Source organism: Symphalangus syndactylus, chromosome 11 (genome assembly GCF_028878055.3).
Source record: "Symphalangus syndactylus isolate Jambi chromosome 11, NHGRI_mSymSyn1-v2.1_pri, whole genome shotgun sequence".
In the NCBI taxonomy this organism is placed as follows: Eukaryota; Metazoa; Chordata; class Mammalia; order Primates; family Hylobatidae; genus Symphalangus; species Symphalangus syndactylus.
The window spans coordinates 119,638,751-119,656,034 of record NC_072433.2 but is presented as its reverse complement, the minus strand read 5'-3'; the positions used below and the strand labels follow the sequence as shown (position 1 = coordinate 119,656,034).

Sequence of the window (17,284 nt, the reverse complement as noted above, 5' to 3'; positions counted from 1 at the left end):
TCCCGCCCCCTGCGGAAGCAGCCACTGCTCACCTCCAGAGGGGAGGCCCTCCCGAGGGAGGACATACAACTCCCCCAACCTGACCCTCTGTTGTTTCTACAGAGTTCTTTCGGGGGCTAAATCTTGAGTGCATGTGGTGTCTTGGTTGTCACTAGCCCAGGTGTCTGCTGTGGGGTGGCCCCCCGCAGGTGTTTCCTCAGCAAATGTGGCAGGACTTAATGGGCTTGGCACCAGAGAGCCGGTCTTGTCTCCTGCCGGGGACAGCCTGCTGGAGACCCAGCTCTTGCACCACCACCCTCTTCATCCCCCTGGTCTTCTCTCCTCTGGGCCAAGTGTCCCCTGCCCCCTGCACTGTCAGGTTTGCCTTCTTCCCTCGCCTCTCCCTGGGGAAAGTGAGTGGTTCTGGAGTAGCTGGCTGCCGTCATCAGCCCCCTGGCCAACTCCCTGCCACATCCTCTGCTGTTGCGTGAATGACACAGCCGTAAACAGTTGAGGGCAGCTGCCTTCAGGGACTTCTGAGCATCACTGTGGTGTTCCCATGGGGCTCTGGGCTCCCCAGGGAGGGCGCCTGCCTGTCACTACAAGTTTGAGACTGGTCCTTGATGACCATCACCCACTGCAAAGACATCCCATCCTGCAGTCACCCTCTGCCCTGGGCATCTCCCGGAGAGTCACAGTGAAAAGTGTTGCCGACGGGCATGGCCTGGAGCTGTGGCTTGGTAAGGCCCGCTGGTCTCTGCACTCCAGCTGCTGGCCAGGGCCATGGGGAAGCAACAAGAGCTGCTGAGGAGTGGCCTAGCCAGAGCCCTGTTCACAGAGCGGTGTGTGTGTGCACCCTAATGGCGAGAGCTGTCCAGAAATGCAATGGGCTGCCCCGCAAATACAGGTAGGGAACTCCCTGCCAGTGAGAGGCCCGAACAGGCTGATGACAGTCGTACAGGGGGAAAAACTCCATTCAGGACAGGTGACATTTGGACAAAAATAGGCAGGGTGGTTAAGTGTGTGGGCTTTGGAGTTAAAGTGAGTTTTGGGCCCCAATCCCAGCTTTGCTCCTTTACCGCAGATGAGGCTCTGAGGCCCCAGGACCCCGGTGAGGAAGTAGCTACGTGACCTTAGGCAGACTGCCCACGCTCTCTGAGCCTCACAGTTGTCACTGGCCTCCTGGGTTGTGAGGGAGACATGGATGTGTGGGTGGCGCCAGACACAGCTGGCCAGTCCTCGGGAGATGTGATCGTGAGACTTCCTGGGTCTCTGTCTGCTCCTGATGCCCTCCTTAAACCCTGACAGTCTGGCCCAAGCCTCTCTGTCCTCGCTGGTGCAGCAGACAGAAGGTGGGGCTTCCTTCAGGCCATGTCCCCAGCCTCGGGAGCTAGCTTGCTTTCAGCCCAGGTCACTGCACCTCACCCTTGCTGTAATCCATCCCAGTCCCCTCCTCCAGCCCACCAGCCTCCCGAAGAGCTCCTCAGAGTCTTCAGACCACAGACCAGTGTCCCCAAAGGCCAAAATGAAAGACAAATACAATCAGGCCTATCTGTCACCAACTTTATTTCTGGCTTCAGTTTGACAGTCAATGAAACAACTTGTTCAATGTCCCCTCCCACAGTGTTCAAGGTACCCTTCTATATATTAACTCTTTGCTAACATATTTAATATTTAAATACAAGGAAAAACAATAAATTACTCGTTGGCTGAGAGCTGGCTGCTGGCTGGCAGACAGGAGCGGCTGTTCTGCCCCTCTCCTGACCCTGCCTCGGATGAGGCTCCAGGACCCCAGTGAGGTAGCAGAATTCTGTACACGGTGCTTATTACCAGGGACTCCTGGTGTCCACTGCTTTAGTGCTGGGGCCCTGAGTCTCTGAACCCTTGGCTCCAAGTGCCAGCAGCCACAGTCTTCCCCAATCCCCAACGCTGACAAACACACTCATTTAAATAACACAATAATAAATAAGGCCAAGAAGAAATGGGCCTGAGCTGCCGTCTGCCTCAGTTGCCTGTGTGTGAAGTGGGTCCCTCTCCTACCACATGTCTGGCAAGGGGGGCACCCCCTGTAATGCTACAGTGTGCTCTAGGGCAGGGCAGGGGTGTAGGGACATGTCATCCCTGGGTCCACTGAGCTCAGGGCCCTGGACAGAGGAGGCCCACCAGGCTGAGCCCTGGGCAAGGGGAAGGCTGGGGTGGGCTAGGCTGAAGACAGGCAGCACAGGCTGAGGTCTAAGCTAAGGAATTTTACCCGCTCCCTAACCCTCCTTCCCACCTCCCCAAGACATTTTTGACATCAGAAAGAAAAATGAATCTGCAACTTCAATAGTCAGGTCCTGTCTCTGCAAATAATGATGCTTTCGATGTTTCAGTTGAACCGTCCCTCGCGAAAAAGTTTCTTTAAATGTAAGAGCAGGTCCTTTACAAACTGGGCCACCTCGATTTTGGTGTCTCGGACATGCAAGCTGGAAAACTGCTGCAGGACAAAGAAGCCAGCGCATGAGTGGGATGCCAGAGGCCGGGGCGACCCGCACAAACCAGGGGCTTTCCAGGGACTGTCTCATTCAGTCCTCACGGAAGTCCCCATGAGGTGGGTACTGTTAGTACCTCTAACCTCTACTGTACAGATGTGGAAATTGAGGCCCAGGTAGGAGTTAGGAGCCCTTGAGCTCAGGTCCTGTAAATCCCAAAGGCCACATCCCTGCTGCCACAATGGCCCCACCCCTGGGTGGACACACACCGTGGATATTCAGCCAGCTTCCCTTCAGTGAGCCCAGGGTTGGCAGGAGGGGGTGCAGGGTGGGGGTGAGAGGTTGGGGGACGCCTTACCCCAGCTGAGACCTTGTGCGGGCAGAATCCGCTCAGCATCCTCTGGGTCTTCTCGATGGCACTGCAGCCTGACACATTGATCAGGGATTCCAGGGCTGCACAGTACTGTGGGGAGGGGACACCGAGGGGTCAGGCCCTGCTCGGGTGGCTGTCTTTTGTGAGTCTGCAGGAAGATGGGGCTGAGATGCCTGGTGCAGGTGAGTCTGGGTCGTGGGAAGGGCCCAGATTATGACAGGAGGGAGGAGAGCACTTGAAGCTTGCTTGGAACCCCAGCCATGGAAGGGAGGCTCAGAGAAGATAAGCCCAAGGCCTGGAGCCTCTGCCCCATCCTCCCTGCACCCAAAGGTCCTTACCACACCAGCTGTCAGGTTGATGCTCCACACCATGCTGCTATTGCAGAGCGGGGTCTGCGGGAGCAAAGTGACAGTGAGCAGAGTGCTGGCAGGGGTTGTGGGCCTGCCCTGGCAGCCCAGGCCAGGTCTGCCCCAGCACAGGCCCCACACACATCCCTGGTGTGGCGCAGAGGCAGGCCTGGCAGCCCCTCAGCATTCCTGAGCTTCGTTTTCTGCTTTGAACAGCGGGCGTGGGGATGAGGACCCACTGTTTAGGGTCTTGGAGCTGAGAGAAAAAAATCGACACCACTAGGAAGGGACAAGCTGCATGCGAGGCTTGACATAGTCAGGGCAGGAGGACAGAGGCCTGTGGGAAGGGCCAGGGCAGGGACGAGTGAAGTAGGAGTGGCCTGGGCCACTGTGGACCAAGACAAATCAGATGGGAGGCGGTGGGGATCTGGTGTATTAAATGCCCTGCCTTCTGATGGTGAGGGAACACTGCAGTTAGGAGCTTGGACACTCTGGTGTTGGCCAGGCCTGGCTTGAATCCAGCCTCTGTCACTTAACCTCACTGAACCTTAGCAGAATGGGTTCATCGTACCTGCCTCTTGAGGTGGCTGGTAGTGATGAAATGACACATAAAGCATGTGCACCAGGCCTGGTGTAAGCAGTGCTCAGACATGTGAGCTGTTACTAGTGGGGCAAGGAGCGGACTGTACTAAGGAACCCTCCTGTGAGGGCAGGCCTTTACGGTGCTGGGGAGAATGGCTGCATTGTTATGGTCATAATCCAGTTGGCAAATGCCACATGGTTCTGGGAGGGTGCTGGCCCTTCTCTGCTGTCCTCTGTTCAGGAATGGCTGAGTAGGAGCTGGCAGTGGCAGACAAAGCCAGGCCAGGAGAGCAGGTAGTCCCTGGGGAGTCTGCCAGACACCTTCATAGGTCCATCCACAGTGCTGAGCCCCCCAGCCTAGCTCCTATCTCCCTTATGGCTGGGCGGGCCTTTGTCCATGGGGATTTTTCCTGTCCCACAGGCATCTTAGGACTAGGCCCAGCCTGCTTATGACCTCATCTTGGGAATCGCCCACCCTGGAGCCCTCATAGCTAGGACCCTGGCTAGCCGACACTCACCTTCTGGTTCTGGGTGATGTTGACCAGCTCCTCAATGAGCTCCCTGAGGGCTGTAGAGGGAGGCACAGGGCCTGGGGAGGCAAAGCCACCGAGGCAAGTGAGAGCAATGACCGTGGTCAACAAGAGCGCCATGAGGCCCAGTGCCAACAGAGGATTGAGGAGCGGATGCATAGGCTGGGTAGCTTGTGGCCTTGGCGTCTTGTGGCAGCTTTTATAGGCCCAAGTGGTGACGCCTGACACCATGGTCTCTGCTTTTTCAGGCACTATCTAGAAACCACATCTTTACTCATCTTGATTTTACTTTGTGGAAAATCCAGTGTCGCATAAAGGAAAGAGTTTGATTTCTCATGGACTTATTGAGAAGGGTCCAGGGCAGAGTTTCCAAGATCTGGGTGGGTTTAATTCCAGCGGCAGGCAAGGGGCCCTGAGAGCGACGTGGCATTTGCAATGCTGCCCTGAGTTCCAGCAGTTTTGCCTGTGACAACCCTGAGTACCTGGACAGCTGACCCAACTCTGAGCTCCTGTTCTCAGACCCTTTTGGGTCACCGGAAGGGCTGAGCAGATAGTCTTAGTGCACTGTGGCTGTGACCACAGTCTGCCAGCTATGGGAATTTGGGGAGTTTTATTTTTTCGATGAACCAGTCTCTTAAATTACTTAAGTAATACTTGCTTGGATACAAAATTCAAACAGGTAATAGAAGAGTAAAGTTCACTTCTTTTGGCTTGCCTAACTCCTCCTTGGCCCCACTGTGGGAGGGATTGTCAAAGTTCAGATTTCCAGGTCTCCACTGAGAGATCCAGAAAGATTCAGAGGTCTTCCTGGGACCTTTTTTGGTGTTTTTTTTTTTTTTTTGGAGATGGGGTCTCACTATGTTGCCTGCCTAGGCTGGCCTCCAACTCCCAGACTCAAGCGATCCCCCCACCTCAGCTTCCACAGTGGCTGGGAGTGGTGTGCACCTGTGTCTGGCCCCTTTAATTTAAAGTGTATGGGCCATCCTTCTGGGAAACTCTTAACTGGGCCAGGCTGTCAGCCTTAGTCCAGGTCAGAGATTGTAAGTGTTCCTAGGGCCACTGGGGCTTGGGGTGATCCCGTTTGCTCACCAGTCTCTGCAGGATCAACCCCTGCCGTCTGGGGGCCTCAAGTTTCCCTTCTGCAGAATGAGTGCTGTGGAGGGCAGGCTCCTGGGCCTGGCCCCTGCAGCCATGTCGCCTTTTCCTGCTCTTCCCTCATTTTCCTAGAAGTCCTCCAGAAACCCCCACAGCACAGGCCATGACATTTGCCTGTTGGGTGTTGATGTCAAGATTTCTCCCTTACCCACTTCCTCCCCGAGCCAGCGCCTCCCCAGCCCCCCTCTCTGCCTGCTCAGACTCCCTCCGTCCTGTCCTCGATGGGGCTCAACCTCCTCACAAGGGTGTGCTTGTGACCCTTCTCACAAGGCATGCTGGATTCCCGCTCAGAGGCATCCCAGGCTTGCCCACCCTCTCTTCCCACAGGGAACGTCATTCCCACCCTCTCTGTCCACACTCGAAGCTTCCCAGCCCAGCTGCTGGCTCTGACTCCCAGAAGTCTGCCCCTTCCCCTTGAGGGACCCCATTGCCTGGAGTGCCGCTACTTGGCCGTGTGACCCCTCTACGGGCCTGTTTCCTAATCTGTAGTAGAGAGCCCACGGCATCTCCCACAGGGTCTCCGTGATGGGGGAAGGAGCGGGGAACTACCTTGGGCTGTGCAACTCTCGGAGCCCCGCCCGGGTGAGTCAACGCCCGTTATCCCCCATGGCCACCAAAAGCCCTGCCGGGAGCGGTGGGCAGGCGCGCCCCCGCGCGTGGGAGAAGGCGCTGGCGCGGCGGTTGCGGCGGCGATGCCCGCGGAGATAGGGGGGGTGGCCTTATGTAACGGGAGATGGGCCCGATAAGCGGGATCTGCGCGGCCGGGCCCTCTTCCGCGGCCTCCGGCGGTGGCCGGTCCGGGAGGCAGGGGTGGGGGTGCAGGTCGGCCAGTCCGGAAGCTGCGGAGGCTGGCGAGGGGGCGGCAAAGGTGGAAGTGGCGGTCCGAGCGCCAGGCAGGGCAGGGGCCGGCTGGACACCCGGGCCCGCGGCGCCCCGAGCGCCCGTGCGCACCGGCGAGGGGCAGGAGCGGCCGAGGGGCCGAGGCGCGCACGTGCCGCTCCAGCACCGGTCATGTCAGGCCGAGGGACCTCCCGGGCCCGGTCGAGCTGCAGCCCCTGCCCTCGACGGTGGTCTCTGGGGACCAAGGCGTGCTGGGCCGTGCGGAGAGGCGCGGCCCAGATGGCTACATCAGAGGGTCTGTTGCTTGTTTCTAGATTGTCAGCGGGGATCCACTCCCGTGCGGGTCATTTTAATTAACACTAACTACCAAAGGGCCGCTCCCGGCACTTGGCGCATGTGGCTCGCACCTGCCTGCAATGCGCCGCGTGGGCAGCCCGCTTATGGCCATGGGGAGCCTCTCCGCTTTGCTCTGGCCCTGAAGCGCTGAGATTGGGACCGCCCTTCCTCCCGACCAGCTCATCCTGGGAAAGCTGGGGTTGCTTTTTCGGGTTTCTCTGGACTCTGGGTCTCCGTTGGCAAAGACATGATGCCCAGTCAGGAGGAGTGAGGCCTGAGAGAGTTGTTTTTGTAAGTGAAACGATTTAATTTTTTAGATTTTTATTTTTAGGAAAGTTACAAATGCAGATAATTTTAAAAATCAAGAAGGTTGATTATGTAAAACGGCAGCGCTGGGAATCCGTGCTCTATGGGCCTCTGGCATTGCTGCTCCTCTTGTGAGTGAGGCACTTACTGCCCTGCTATGTCCCTTACTGTCTTTTAAAGGTTGTTTATAGGCCGGGCACGGTGGCTCACGCCTGTAATCCCAGCACTTTGGGAGGCCGAGATGGGCGGATCACGAGGTCAGAAGATTGAGACCATCCTGGCTAACACGATGAAACCCCGTCTCTACTAAAAATAGAAAAAAATTAGCCGGGCGGGATGGTGGGCGCCTGTGGTCCCAGCTACTCAGGAGGCTGAGGCAGGAGAATGGCGTGAACCCGGGAGGCGGAGCTTGTAGTGAGCCGAAATCGCGTCACTGCACTCCAGCCTGGGCGACAGTGTAAGACTCCGTCTCAAAAAAAAGAGAAAAAAAAGGTTGTTAAGAAAATCACAAGGAAGGAGGAAAAAATATATTTCCTATTCATTAAGTGGAGGTGGAACATCACAAAGGTCTTCAGCGTCACTCTCTTCATGTTGAGCAGGCCGAGGAGGAGGAAGAAAAGGAGGGGTCAGTCTTGTCATCTCAGGGGTGGCAGAGGCAGGAGAAAATCTGTGGATAAGTGGATCTGTGCAGTTCAGAACCTGCTGTTCAAGGGTCAACTGTGTATGTAAAAAATTCAGTGGAATCTCCACCTTCCCTCACAAGTAACTATTTTTCTTAGTTTTTTTTTTTTTTTTTTTGGTATCCTATTAGTTTATGTAAATACAAGCAACTGTGAATATACGGTCTTATTTTCCCTTGTCCCTACATGTGAAGTGGCATCATATACACCTTTTGCACCCTGTTTTTTCTCACTTATTATAAAAATAATATATTTTTGTATTCACACTTAGATTGGGACATTTTATGACTTCTTCGTTCTCTTCTCTCATTGGAATTGCCATTTTTTGACTATATACCTCTTAGACTTGTCCTTGAATTTTCTTTTTATTCTATTTTCCATTTTAAAAATCTCTCTTCTCTGGGATATTCTCATAGCTTTATCTTTCTTCCTGAGGGTATTTGATTCTTTGTGTGCACGCATGTGCACATGCCCGCTAACAGCACTATGTTCTTGTTTCATTGATATCTTCTAAGTTTCCTTTTTCATACATAATCTTTATTTTCTCCAAGTTTTCTTTAAAAAATTGTTTTGAACTGGGCGCCGTGGCTCACGCCTGTAATTCCAGCATTTTGGGGGGCCGATCGCTTGGGCCCAGGAGTTTGACACCAGCCTGGGCAACATAGGGAGACTTCACTTCTACAAAACATAAAAATAACTTTGCCAGGCATGGTCGTGCATACCTGTGATCCCAGCTACTTGGGAGGCTGTGCGGGAGCATCACTTGAGCTCAGGAGTCGAAGCTGCAGTGAGTTGTGATCACACCACTTCACTCCAGCCTGGGTGACAGAGCCAGACCCTGCCTCAAAAAAATTTTTTTATCCATCTTACAGGCTTTCCTTGAACGTTAGGTGATCCTGGATTGCCTGCACATGTTAAAACAGGGATCTCTGAGGGTAAATGTGTGGGAGGGGGCTGTTTCCTATAGGGCAGGTGGCTGACTGTTTTCACTTGGGGAACCTCCTGTGCCAGTTTCTTTGTCGTTTTTTGGCAGGCAGATCAGCTCGCGCAGAAAAGATTCTTCCTATCTCCAGCATTCCGGCAGCAAGGGTGGAGAGAGGGCTGGGGTGGGGGCCTCGGCCTCTGTTGACTGTTCCTGACTTCAGCATATTTCGACCGCCCTCTACTGTGTCTAGTGTTTCTTGGTCCAGATATCCTATTCGGAGAAAACCCTGCTGCAGGAGAGTCACTCAACTTCGATGAACAAAAATGGATATCTGTTTCTTAAATTGAGTTTCAACAACTTTCCTTATTTTCACCCCCTTGTCTTCCGATGTCCTTGGTCTTCTCCCAGTTCCTGAGCATTCTTGGGATTCTGTAAATCAACATAGGTCTCAGCTGGCCTAGGATTCGGTTTTCTTGGGTCAGCTAAGTAGTCTACCCACCGTCCATCCACTTTCCACCTTTCAAACGCTGGTGCTGTCATCCATTTCTCCCATTTTGGTGGGTTTAAAACTTTAGAAAATTCAGTTACTGTCATTTTAGTTGGTTATAAAGTGGGAGTTTGTGTTTATTCCATTGTTTTTACTTGGAATTTATATTTTTAATGTAGAGAATTTATAAACAAGCAATAAAAGGCAAACACTAATCTTGCACCCCTTTTCCCTGGCACTATAACACCTCTGTATCTTTGGTATGCACATTTACATTTTGTTAGAAAAATGAGATAATACATTATATAGTTTTTACTCCTTTTTCACTTAAACTATATGAAGAGCATTCTCCAATGTCAGTATTCTGCACTTAAAAAAAGATTACACAAAATGTTATTGTGTAAAGTCCAGATATGCAAAAAAATAAAAAGCCCCATAGTCTCAGCATCCAGAGATAATAATCATTGTAATATTTTGGTATCTGTCATGCTAGTATGTGGATATGTACAGGGTAAGTACCTTATTCCTAAAAGAAAAGGGAAATAACTTCTTTTTTTCTTTTTTTTTTTTGAGACAGAGCCTTGCTCTGTCACCTGCGTTGGAGTGCAGTGGCACCATCTTGGCTCACTGCAACCTCTGCCTCTCAGGCACAAGCAATCCTCCCACCTCAGCCTCCCGAGTAGCGGAGACTACAGGTGAACCATGACACCTGGCTAATTTTTGTATTTTTTGTAGAGACCAGGTTTCACCATGTTGCCCAGTCTGGTCTCAAACTCTTGGGCTCAAGCAATTTGCCTGCCTTGGCCTCCAGAAGTGCTAGGATTACAGGTGTGAGCCACTGTGCCTGGCTGACATATTTTATTTATTTATTAGTATTTTTTTTTGAGATGGGGTCTCACTCTGACACCCAGGCTGAGGAGCAATGGTGCAAACACGGCTCACTGCAGTCTCAACCCCCTGGGTTCAAGTGATCCTCCCACCTCAGCTTCCTGCGTAGCTGGGACTACAGGGCACCATTATGCCCACACACACTGGCTGATTTTTAATTTTTTTTTGTAGAGATAGGGTTAAACCTTTAGATACCACGGTTTTACTAATACCAGGTCAAAGAGGTGCAAGATAAATGTTTGCCTTTTATTGCTTGTCTCTTTTATAAATTCTCTACATTAAAAATATAAATTCCAAGTAAAAACAATGGAATGAACATAAACTCCCACTTTATAACCACTCAAACCATAGTAGCAACAACCTTATCCTGATGCCCAGGTTGGTCTTGAACTCCTGTGCTCAAGTGATCCTCTTATCTTGGCCTCCCAGTGTGCTGGAATCACAGGCATCAGCCACTGCACCTGGCCTATTACTTAATCTATTACATTTCTTTGCCAAGCCCTGGAAGACAAATAATTACAAATAATTCCCATAAAAATGATAAGTTCATACATTCATTAAGTAAATGTTTATTAAGTGCTTACTATGTAGGTGCTAAACAAAATAGCACAGGCTCTGTCCTCTTAGAGATACATTCTCGTGGGTAGAGATAATGAACAAACACATGATATATAGTATGTTAGACAGTGAAAAGTACACTGGAGAGGGAAAAAAAAGAGGGCAGGTAGAATGAGTGAGTGCACTATTATATATGGGATGGAGACGTAAGGCATCACTGAGAAGGTGTTATTTGAGCAGAGACCTGAAGGATGAGAGGAAGTGGCCATGCAGATATTTGGGGGAAGAAATTTCCAAGCTGAAGGCACAAGCAAGTGCAAAGGCCCTTTTCTTATTTTGTTCGTGCTGTTGTAACAGAATACCCAAGACTGAGTAATTTATAAATAATAAAAATTTATTGCTCCCAGTTCTGGAGGCTGGCAAATCCAAGATCAGGGTTCCAGCAGAATTGGTGTCTGGTGAGGGCTGCTCTCTGCTCCCAAGATGGTGCCTTCTTGCTGTGTTCTCATGTGGTAGAAGAGCCAAAGGGAAGAACTTTCTCCCTCAAGCCCTTTTATGAGGGCATGAATCCCATTCCTCCATGGCCTAATCACCTTTTAAGGGCCCCACTTCTTAATAGCATCACCTCGGGGGTTAAGTTCCAATGTATGAATTTTGGAGGGAAACATACACTCAAACCATAGTAGCACCAAAGCAGGAAAATGCCCACTGTGCTGAGAATTAGCAAGGAAAGCCAGGAGTGAGGGGAGGCATGGGAGAAGATACCGTCAGAGAAGTATGTCCAGAGCATATGGAGATTTGTAAGCCATTGAGAGGACTGAGGATTTCATGATGAGTGACATAGGGAGCCACTGGAGGTTTTGAGCAGAGGAGTGACATGACTCAATTTACCTTTTTTCTTTTTTAAAAAACATTTGAATTGTTATATTTACAGAAAACATACAAAAATAGTACAGAGAGTTTCCATATCCCCTCCCCTTACCCAGCTTCTCCCAGTGGTAACACATTACATAATCATAGTGCAATGATCAAAAACAGAAAAATGAGCATGGATTTATTAAGTAAACTGCATCCTATTCTAATCTCACCAGTGTTTCCATTCACATCCTTTTTCAGTTTCGAGATCAACCCAGGATCTCACAGTGCATTGAGTTAATTCTCTTTGGTCTCCTGCAGTCTGAATGGTTCCTCAGTCTTGTCTTTCATAACCCTTACATTTTCCAGGAATACTGATGAGCTATGCTGTCAAATGTTCCTCAGTTTGGTCCCCTTGGTGTTTTCTCCTCATTGCACTGAGGTTCTACATTTTCACAGAGATGAAGTTGGGGCCTTCTCACTGCATCAGGTCACAGGGTTCATGAGGTCCATGCCTTCTTATTGGTGGTGTTGACCCTGACCACTTGGTTAAGATGGTTTCTGTCAGGTTCTTCCATGATAAAGTTACTATCTTTCCCTTTTTAGTTAATATATTGGGAAAGATAGTTTGAGATTATATAAATTTTTTCTTAGATTTGTGCCTACTAATATTAGCTTCATCAGTGACTCTTGTCTGAAATGATTTTTATTGTGGTATTTGCCTAGTGATTTTTCTTTTTCCCTTTCCTTTCCATTTATTACTTATAATTCTACTATAAAGAAGTGCTGTCCTTGTCCCTCATTTTTTTTAAAAGTAAGTACTTGTGTATAGCCACAGAAGTTCATGAATATTTATTTTACTCTATGGGTTATAATCAAATACTGTCTTTAAATTGTTTCTCAAATTGTTCTACCTTTGATCATTGGGAGTTGCTTCAGGTTGGGTTCTGTGTTCTTTGAACAAACTCTACCTTTTTAAAAAATATTTTCTTAATTTCTGGCACCACAAAAAATTCTAGGGTCATTTTGTATTTTCCTTGCCTCAGCCCTGAAGTCAACCACTTCACCAAGGAGCCAGAGTTCTTTTTATTGAAGAGCGTGTTTTAAAATCGAGATCTTGGAAGTAGGTGTCCTCATTATTACTGGGGTATCATCACACTGGGCCCTCTTTAAATAACTTTGTTACTTTCCCTATAAGTTTTCGTTATTTTCTTAGTGGTTACCCTGGGGATTACAAATGAACACCTTAATTTAGATGAATGTCAACTTAATTTCCATTTCAAAAGTTCCTATATAGCTCTGTTGCCTCTCTCTTTTGTAGCATTATTGTCATATAAATTATATTTTTATACATTATAAGCCCATCAACAGTGTTAAAATTCTTAATGCAGTTCCCTTTCAATCATATAGGAAAAGAGTTGCAACCCAAAATATTTTTTTTTTTTTTTTTTGAGAAGGAGTTTTGCTCTTGTCACCAAGGCTGGAGTGCAGTGGTGTGATCTCAGCTCACTGCAACCTCCGCCTCCCGGGTTCAAGAGATTCTCCTGCCTCAGCCTCCTGAGTAGCTGGGATTACAGGCGCCCACCACAACGTCTGGCTAATTTTTTGTATTTTTAGTAGAGACAGGGTTTCACCATGTTGGGCAGGCTGGTCTCAAACTCTTGCCCTCAGGTGATCCGCCCACCTCGGCCTCTCAAAGTGTTGGGATTATAGGCGTGAACCACTGCTCCCAGCCCCCAAAATACATTTATAGTTTTATATTACCTATATATTTACCTTTACCAGTACTATTTGAGTATTCATGAGCATTTGAGTCTAGTTTCATTTTAAAAGGATTCATTCTCCTTTTATATTTCTTGTAGGGCAAGTCTGGTGAAGACAGATTATTACAATGTTTATCTGGGATTGTCTTCTTGTTTTTGAAGGACAGTTTTTCTGGATACAGAATTCTTGGTTGAGGCTGGGCACAGTAGCCCACACCTTAATCCCAGCACCTTGGGAGGCCAAGGTGGGAGGATTGCTTAAGACTAGGAGTTTAAGACCAGCCTGGGCAAGATAGCAAGAACCCCTGTCTCTTAAGGAAAAATTTTTTTTTTTGAGTGTGGTGGCACATGCTGGTAGTCCTATTTGAGAGGTTGAGGCAAGAGAATTGCTTGAGCCCAGGAGTTCGAAGCTATAGCGAGCTATGATTGCACCACTGCAAAAAGAATTCTTGGTTGATAGTCTTTTTCATTCAGCACTTTGAATATGTCATCTCACTGCTTTCAGGCCTGCATTGTTTCTTATGAGAAGTCACTTCTTAGCTTTACTTGCTTCTTTCTTTTGCTTGAGATCTCTTTTTCAACAATTTGACCACCATGCATCTAACTGTGAATCCCTTTGAGTTTACCCTACTTGGAGTTTGTTCAATTTCTTGGATACGAAGATTAATGTTTTCATAAAATTTGGGAAGTTTTGGGCTATTTCTTCAAATAGTCTTTCTGCTCCTTTCTCTCTCTCTTCTGAGATTCTCATTATGATTGGTATACTTGGTATTTTGGTACACTTGATAGTGTCTCAAAGGTCTCTGAAGCTCTCTTCATTTTTCTTCATTCTTCTTTCTTTCTATTCCTCAGACTGTATAATCTCAATTGACCTGTCTTTGAACTCACTGATTCTTTCTTCTGCCAGTTCAATTTTGCTGTTGACCCCCATCTAGTGAATTTTTATTTCCATTATTGTATTTCTCAACTCCAGAATTTCTATTTGATTCTTTTTTATGTTTGTCTCCTTACTGATAGTCCTGATAATTTGGTGAAACATCATTCTCATAATTTCCTTTAATTCTTCAGACTTTGTTTCTGTTCCTTGAACATGTTTATAATAGCTGATACCTAAAATCTTTGCCTAGTAAGTCTAACATCTGGGCTTCCTCATAGATTGTTTCTATTGAATGTTTCTTAAATTGCTGTTTATGGCATGGGTCAGATGTTCCTGTTCTTTGTGTGTCTTGTTTTAAATACTGTATCAATTATTGAAGTCAGATTACCTCCTCTCCAGGGTTTGCACCTGTTACTATTTCTTATTGTTGCTGCTGTTGGTTGGTTCTGTGTCTTTCCTGGACTAATTCTGTAAATTCTATATTCTTTGTCATGTTTGGTTCCTGAAGTCTCTACTCAGCCTAGTGGGTAAGCTAATAATTGGACAGATACTTCTTTTTAATGCCTTGAACCAATACATTTTCTAGCTTTTGTCAAGTGTGTGCATGTGTGTGTATTTGTCGAGTCATGTCATTGATGTGTCAGCAGGCAGTTTACAACTGCCTTTATCTTCATTTCTGGCATGAATTGAGTTTCAAGGTCAGCCAGAGATGAGAGCTTAGGACCCTCTCAGGACATGCATACATCCCTACACATGCACATGGACTTCTAGATTCCCAGGAGTATGCTTGAGCTTGTCAAAGCTCCCGTGGACATCTTCTTCCCAGATTTTTCCTTTTAAGTTTCTTGGTCAGCCTTTTGTTAGCCCCACCTGATAACGTTGCCTCAGGCAGCCACAGGGTGAATCAGTTGCCACTGATTATTCTGCAGGAAGGGCTGTTTTCAGAGTGAGCTCTGAGTTAAGTCAAATAAAGATAGGTCCTGAAAATGGAGCTTTTCAGTGAGGTGCCAGACAAGTCAAATAGAGGCAGTTCTCTAGTAGTGGACATCTGGGGGACCTCCAAATCTATTCTGTCTCCTCCAGTGGTTACTAGGTTGCTGATTTTCACAGATACTAAGAGGGCTGTTGGTTTTCAAGTTACCATGGAATAAGGGAGAAGGGCATGGGATTAGGACAACTTAAAATGCCACTTTCTGTTCTGAGATTCAGCTGTTTTCCTTTAATAAACACACCTCAGTTTGTCGCTATCCATTAGTTAATTTCCAAAGTTCTGAAAAAGTTGATTTTGACATTTTTGCCAGTCTTGTTGCTTTTATGAAGGAGCAGATTTTGGATGGCTTTTACTCCACCCTTATGGAAGTAGAAATCCTTTAGATATTAAAATTATAAATTTATACAGATCCTTTGGATTCAATCAACACCACAGGGTTCTTTTCGTGGCCTCCTTTCCTGATATGCAAACACCTTTTTCCAACAGTGAGAAACTCAATTCGTATTGTCTGCAACACACGTATGTATTTGTTTGACTTTAGTATATACATAAAAATTTCAGAATTGCTAACCCACACCCCTGTGAGAAACACATTTTCTTGAGTTACTTTTTAAAAAGATCACTGGCTGCTGTGTTGAGAACTACAGGGAGAAGGCCACAAATCAGTGGGAGCAGTTAGGTGGTTACTCAGATTATTCAGGTTAGAGATGGCAGTGGCTTGGACTAGAGCAATGATGGTTTAGATCAGGGGTCCCCAACCCCTGGGCTGCAGACCATTACCTGTCCTCAGCCTGTTAGGAACAGAGTCGCACAGCAGGAGGTGAGTGACAGGTGAGGGAGCATTACTGCTTGAGCTCTACCTCCTATCAGATTGGTGGTGGCATTAGATTCTCACGGGAGTGCAAACTCTATTGTGAATTTGCATGTGAGAGATCTAGGTTGCGTGCTCCTTATGAGAATCTAACTAATGCCTGGTGATCTGAGATGGAACAGTTTCATCCCGAAACCATCCTCCTCACCCCACCCATCCATGGAAAAATTGTCTTCCACTAAATCGGTCCCTGGTGCCAAAATGGTTGGGGACTGCTGGTTTAAATGGTGAGGCACGGTCAGATTCTGGATGTGTTTTAAAAATTGAACCCATAGTATTAAACTGATGAATTAGATATAAGATGTAAGATAAAGAATCAAGGATAATGCCAAATTTTGACTGAGCAATTGGAATAATGGAGTTGCCATTAACTGAAAGCATACGGAAGAGATTCAAGTTCTGGGAGAAAGATTGGTTTTGGTCATTTTAAGTTTTAGACATTTATCAGATATTCAAGTGCAGATAGATACCCAGTTATCCACAGGCAGCTGAATATATCAGTCAAGCATTTAGGAGAGATCTGGATTGGACACAAGTATTTATGAGTTATCAGTGTATAGATGGTGGTTGTAGGAGTGGTCAGTGCCCTGCCTATATCCTATGATCCTAGGAACTGCCAGTATATTCCTGCCAACTTTCAGCTACTGCTATCTGTTTGTTTTTTTTTTTGTCTTTTTAGGCAGGGTCTCACTCTGCCACCCAGGCTGGAGTGCAGTGGCACAAATCACAGCTCACTGCAGCCTTGAACCCTCAGACTCCAGGGATCCTCCTATCTCAGCCGAGTAGCTGAGACTACAGGTGTGCACCACCATGCCTTGCTAATTTTTAAAAAATTTTATGTAAAGATGGGGTGTCACTATGTTGCTCAGACTTTCTTTTTAAACTGTGGAAAGCAGCTGTGCCAGTACACATGGCAAGCAAGTAACTAACATGTGCTAGAATAGCCCTCACTCAGTAACACTGGCAAGTTGTTATGTAAATACTCCAGGTCTCTTGCCCCTTAGGTGGGATAATTCTGAGGTATATATTTTGCCAAACTCCCCAGAGTCTCCCTGGGGCACCAAACTCTAATTGCCCACTACTGTAGCTGGCTTAATAGTAAACTTTTCATTGGCTGCTTTCTCTTTCATACACAATTTCCCCAATTTCCTACTGATTACTTTCACGTGAAGCATTGTTTTATGTTCTGCTTCTGGGAGAACCCAAACTAAGATAATTTAAAGCTATGAGACTGGATGAGATCACCAAATAAGTGGGCACCGAGAAGAAAAGAGGTGCAGACTCGGTGAGTACTAAAACCTGTGACATTTGAGGGGCCAGGGAAATGAGGAAACAGCAAAGGAAACAGGATGTGCAGGTGTTGCAAGGAGGTTGCAGGGAGGAGGCAGAGGTGGATTCCAGTAGGGCTGGGGATTGTCAGGACAGTTTGAGGACAATGCAATGGAGGATGACATAATGATGGGCCACGGA

At 47.7% G+C, this 17,284-nt stretch overlaps 1 protein-coding gene across 3 annotated transcripts; it reads right to left on the bottom strand.

Annotated features, from left to right (window-relative positions):
• Positions 1-1,530: 1,530 nt before the first annotated feature.
• On the bottom strand, positions 1,531-6,363 carry IL13 (interleukin 13). Of its 3 annotated transcripts, XM_055299457.2 has the most exons (5): positions 5,987-6,363; positions 4,271-4,341; positions 3,162-3,215; positions 2,809-2,913; positions 1,531-2,455 (listed from the first exon to the last, which is right to left on the bottom strand). In XM_055299457.2, the coding sequence occupies exons 3-5, from the start codon at positions 3,192-3,194 to the stop codon at positions 2,348-2,350; spliced, it is 246 nt and encodes an 81-aa protein (XP_055155432.1). In that variant the 5' UTR covers positions 3,195-3,215; positions 4,271-4,341; positions 5,987-6,363; the 3' UTR covers positions 1,531-2,347. The 3 variants fall into 3 exon arrangements, with proteins under 3 accessions (XP_055155432.1, XP_055155431.1, XP_055155430.1); XM_055299456.2 differs by lacking the exon at positions 5,987-6,363 and having other exon boundaries at positions 1,531-2,452; positions 4,271-5,966; XM_055299455.2 differs by lacking the exon at positions 5,987-6,363 and having other exon boundaries at positions 4,271-5,585.
• Between the last annotated feature and the right edge of the window lie 10,921 nt (positions 6,364-17,284).

What these genes read in the sequence shown, in the direction of transcription:
- IL13 (XM_055299455.2), bottom strand. Translation starts at nt 4,513, where the DNA reads ATGGTGTCAGGCGTCACCACTTGGGCCTATAAAAGCTGCCACAAGACG. An exon ending in ACATCACCCAGAACCAGAAG is followed by an intron (nt 3,216 to 4,270) that starts GTGAGTGTCGGC and finishes TTGCTCCCGCAG; the next exon opens with ACCCCGCTCTGCAATAGCAG. An exon ending in TCAACCTGACAGCTGGTGTG is followed by an intron (nt 2,914 to 3,161) that starts GTAAGGACCTTT and finishes CCCTCCCCACAG; the next exon opens with TACTGTGCAGCCCTGGAATC.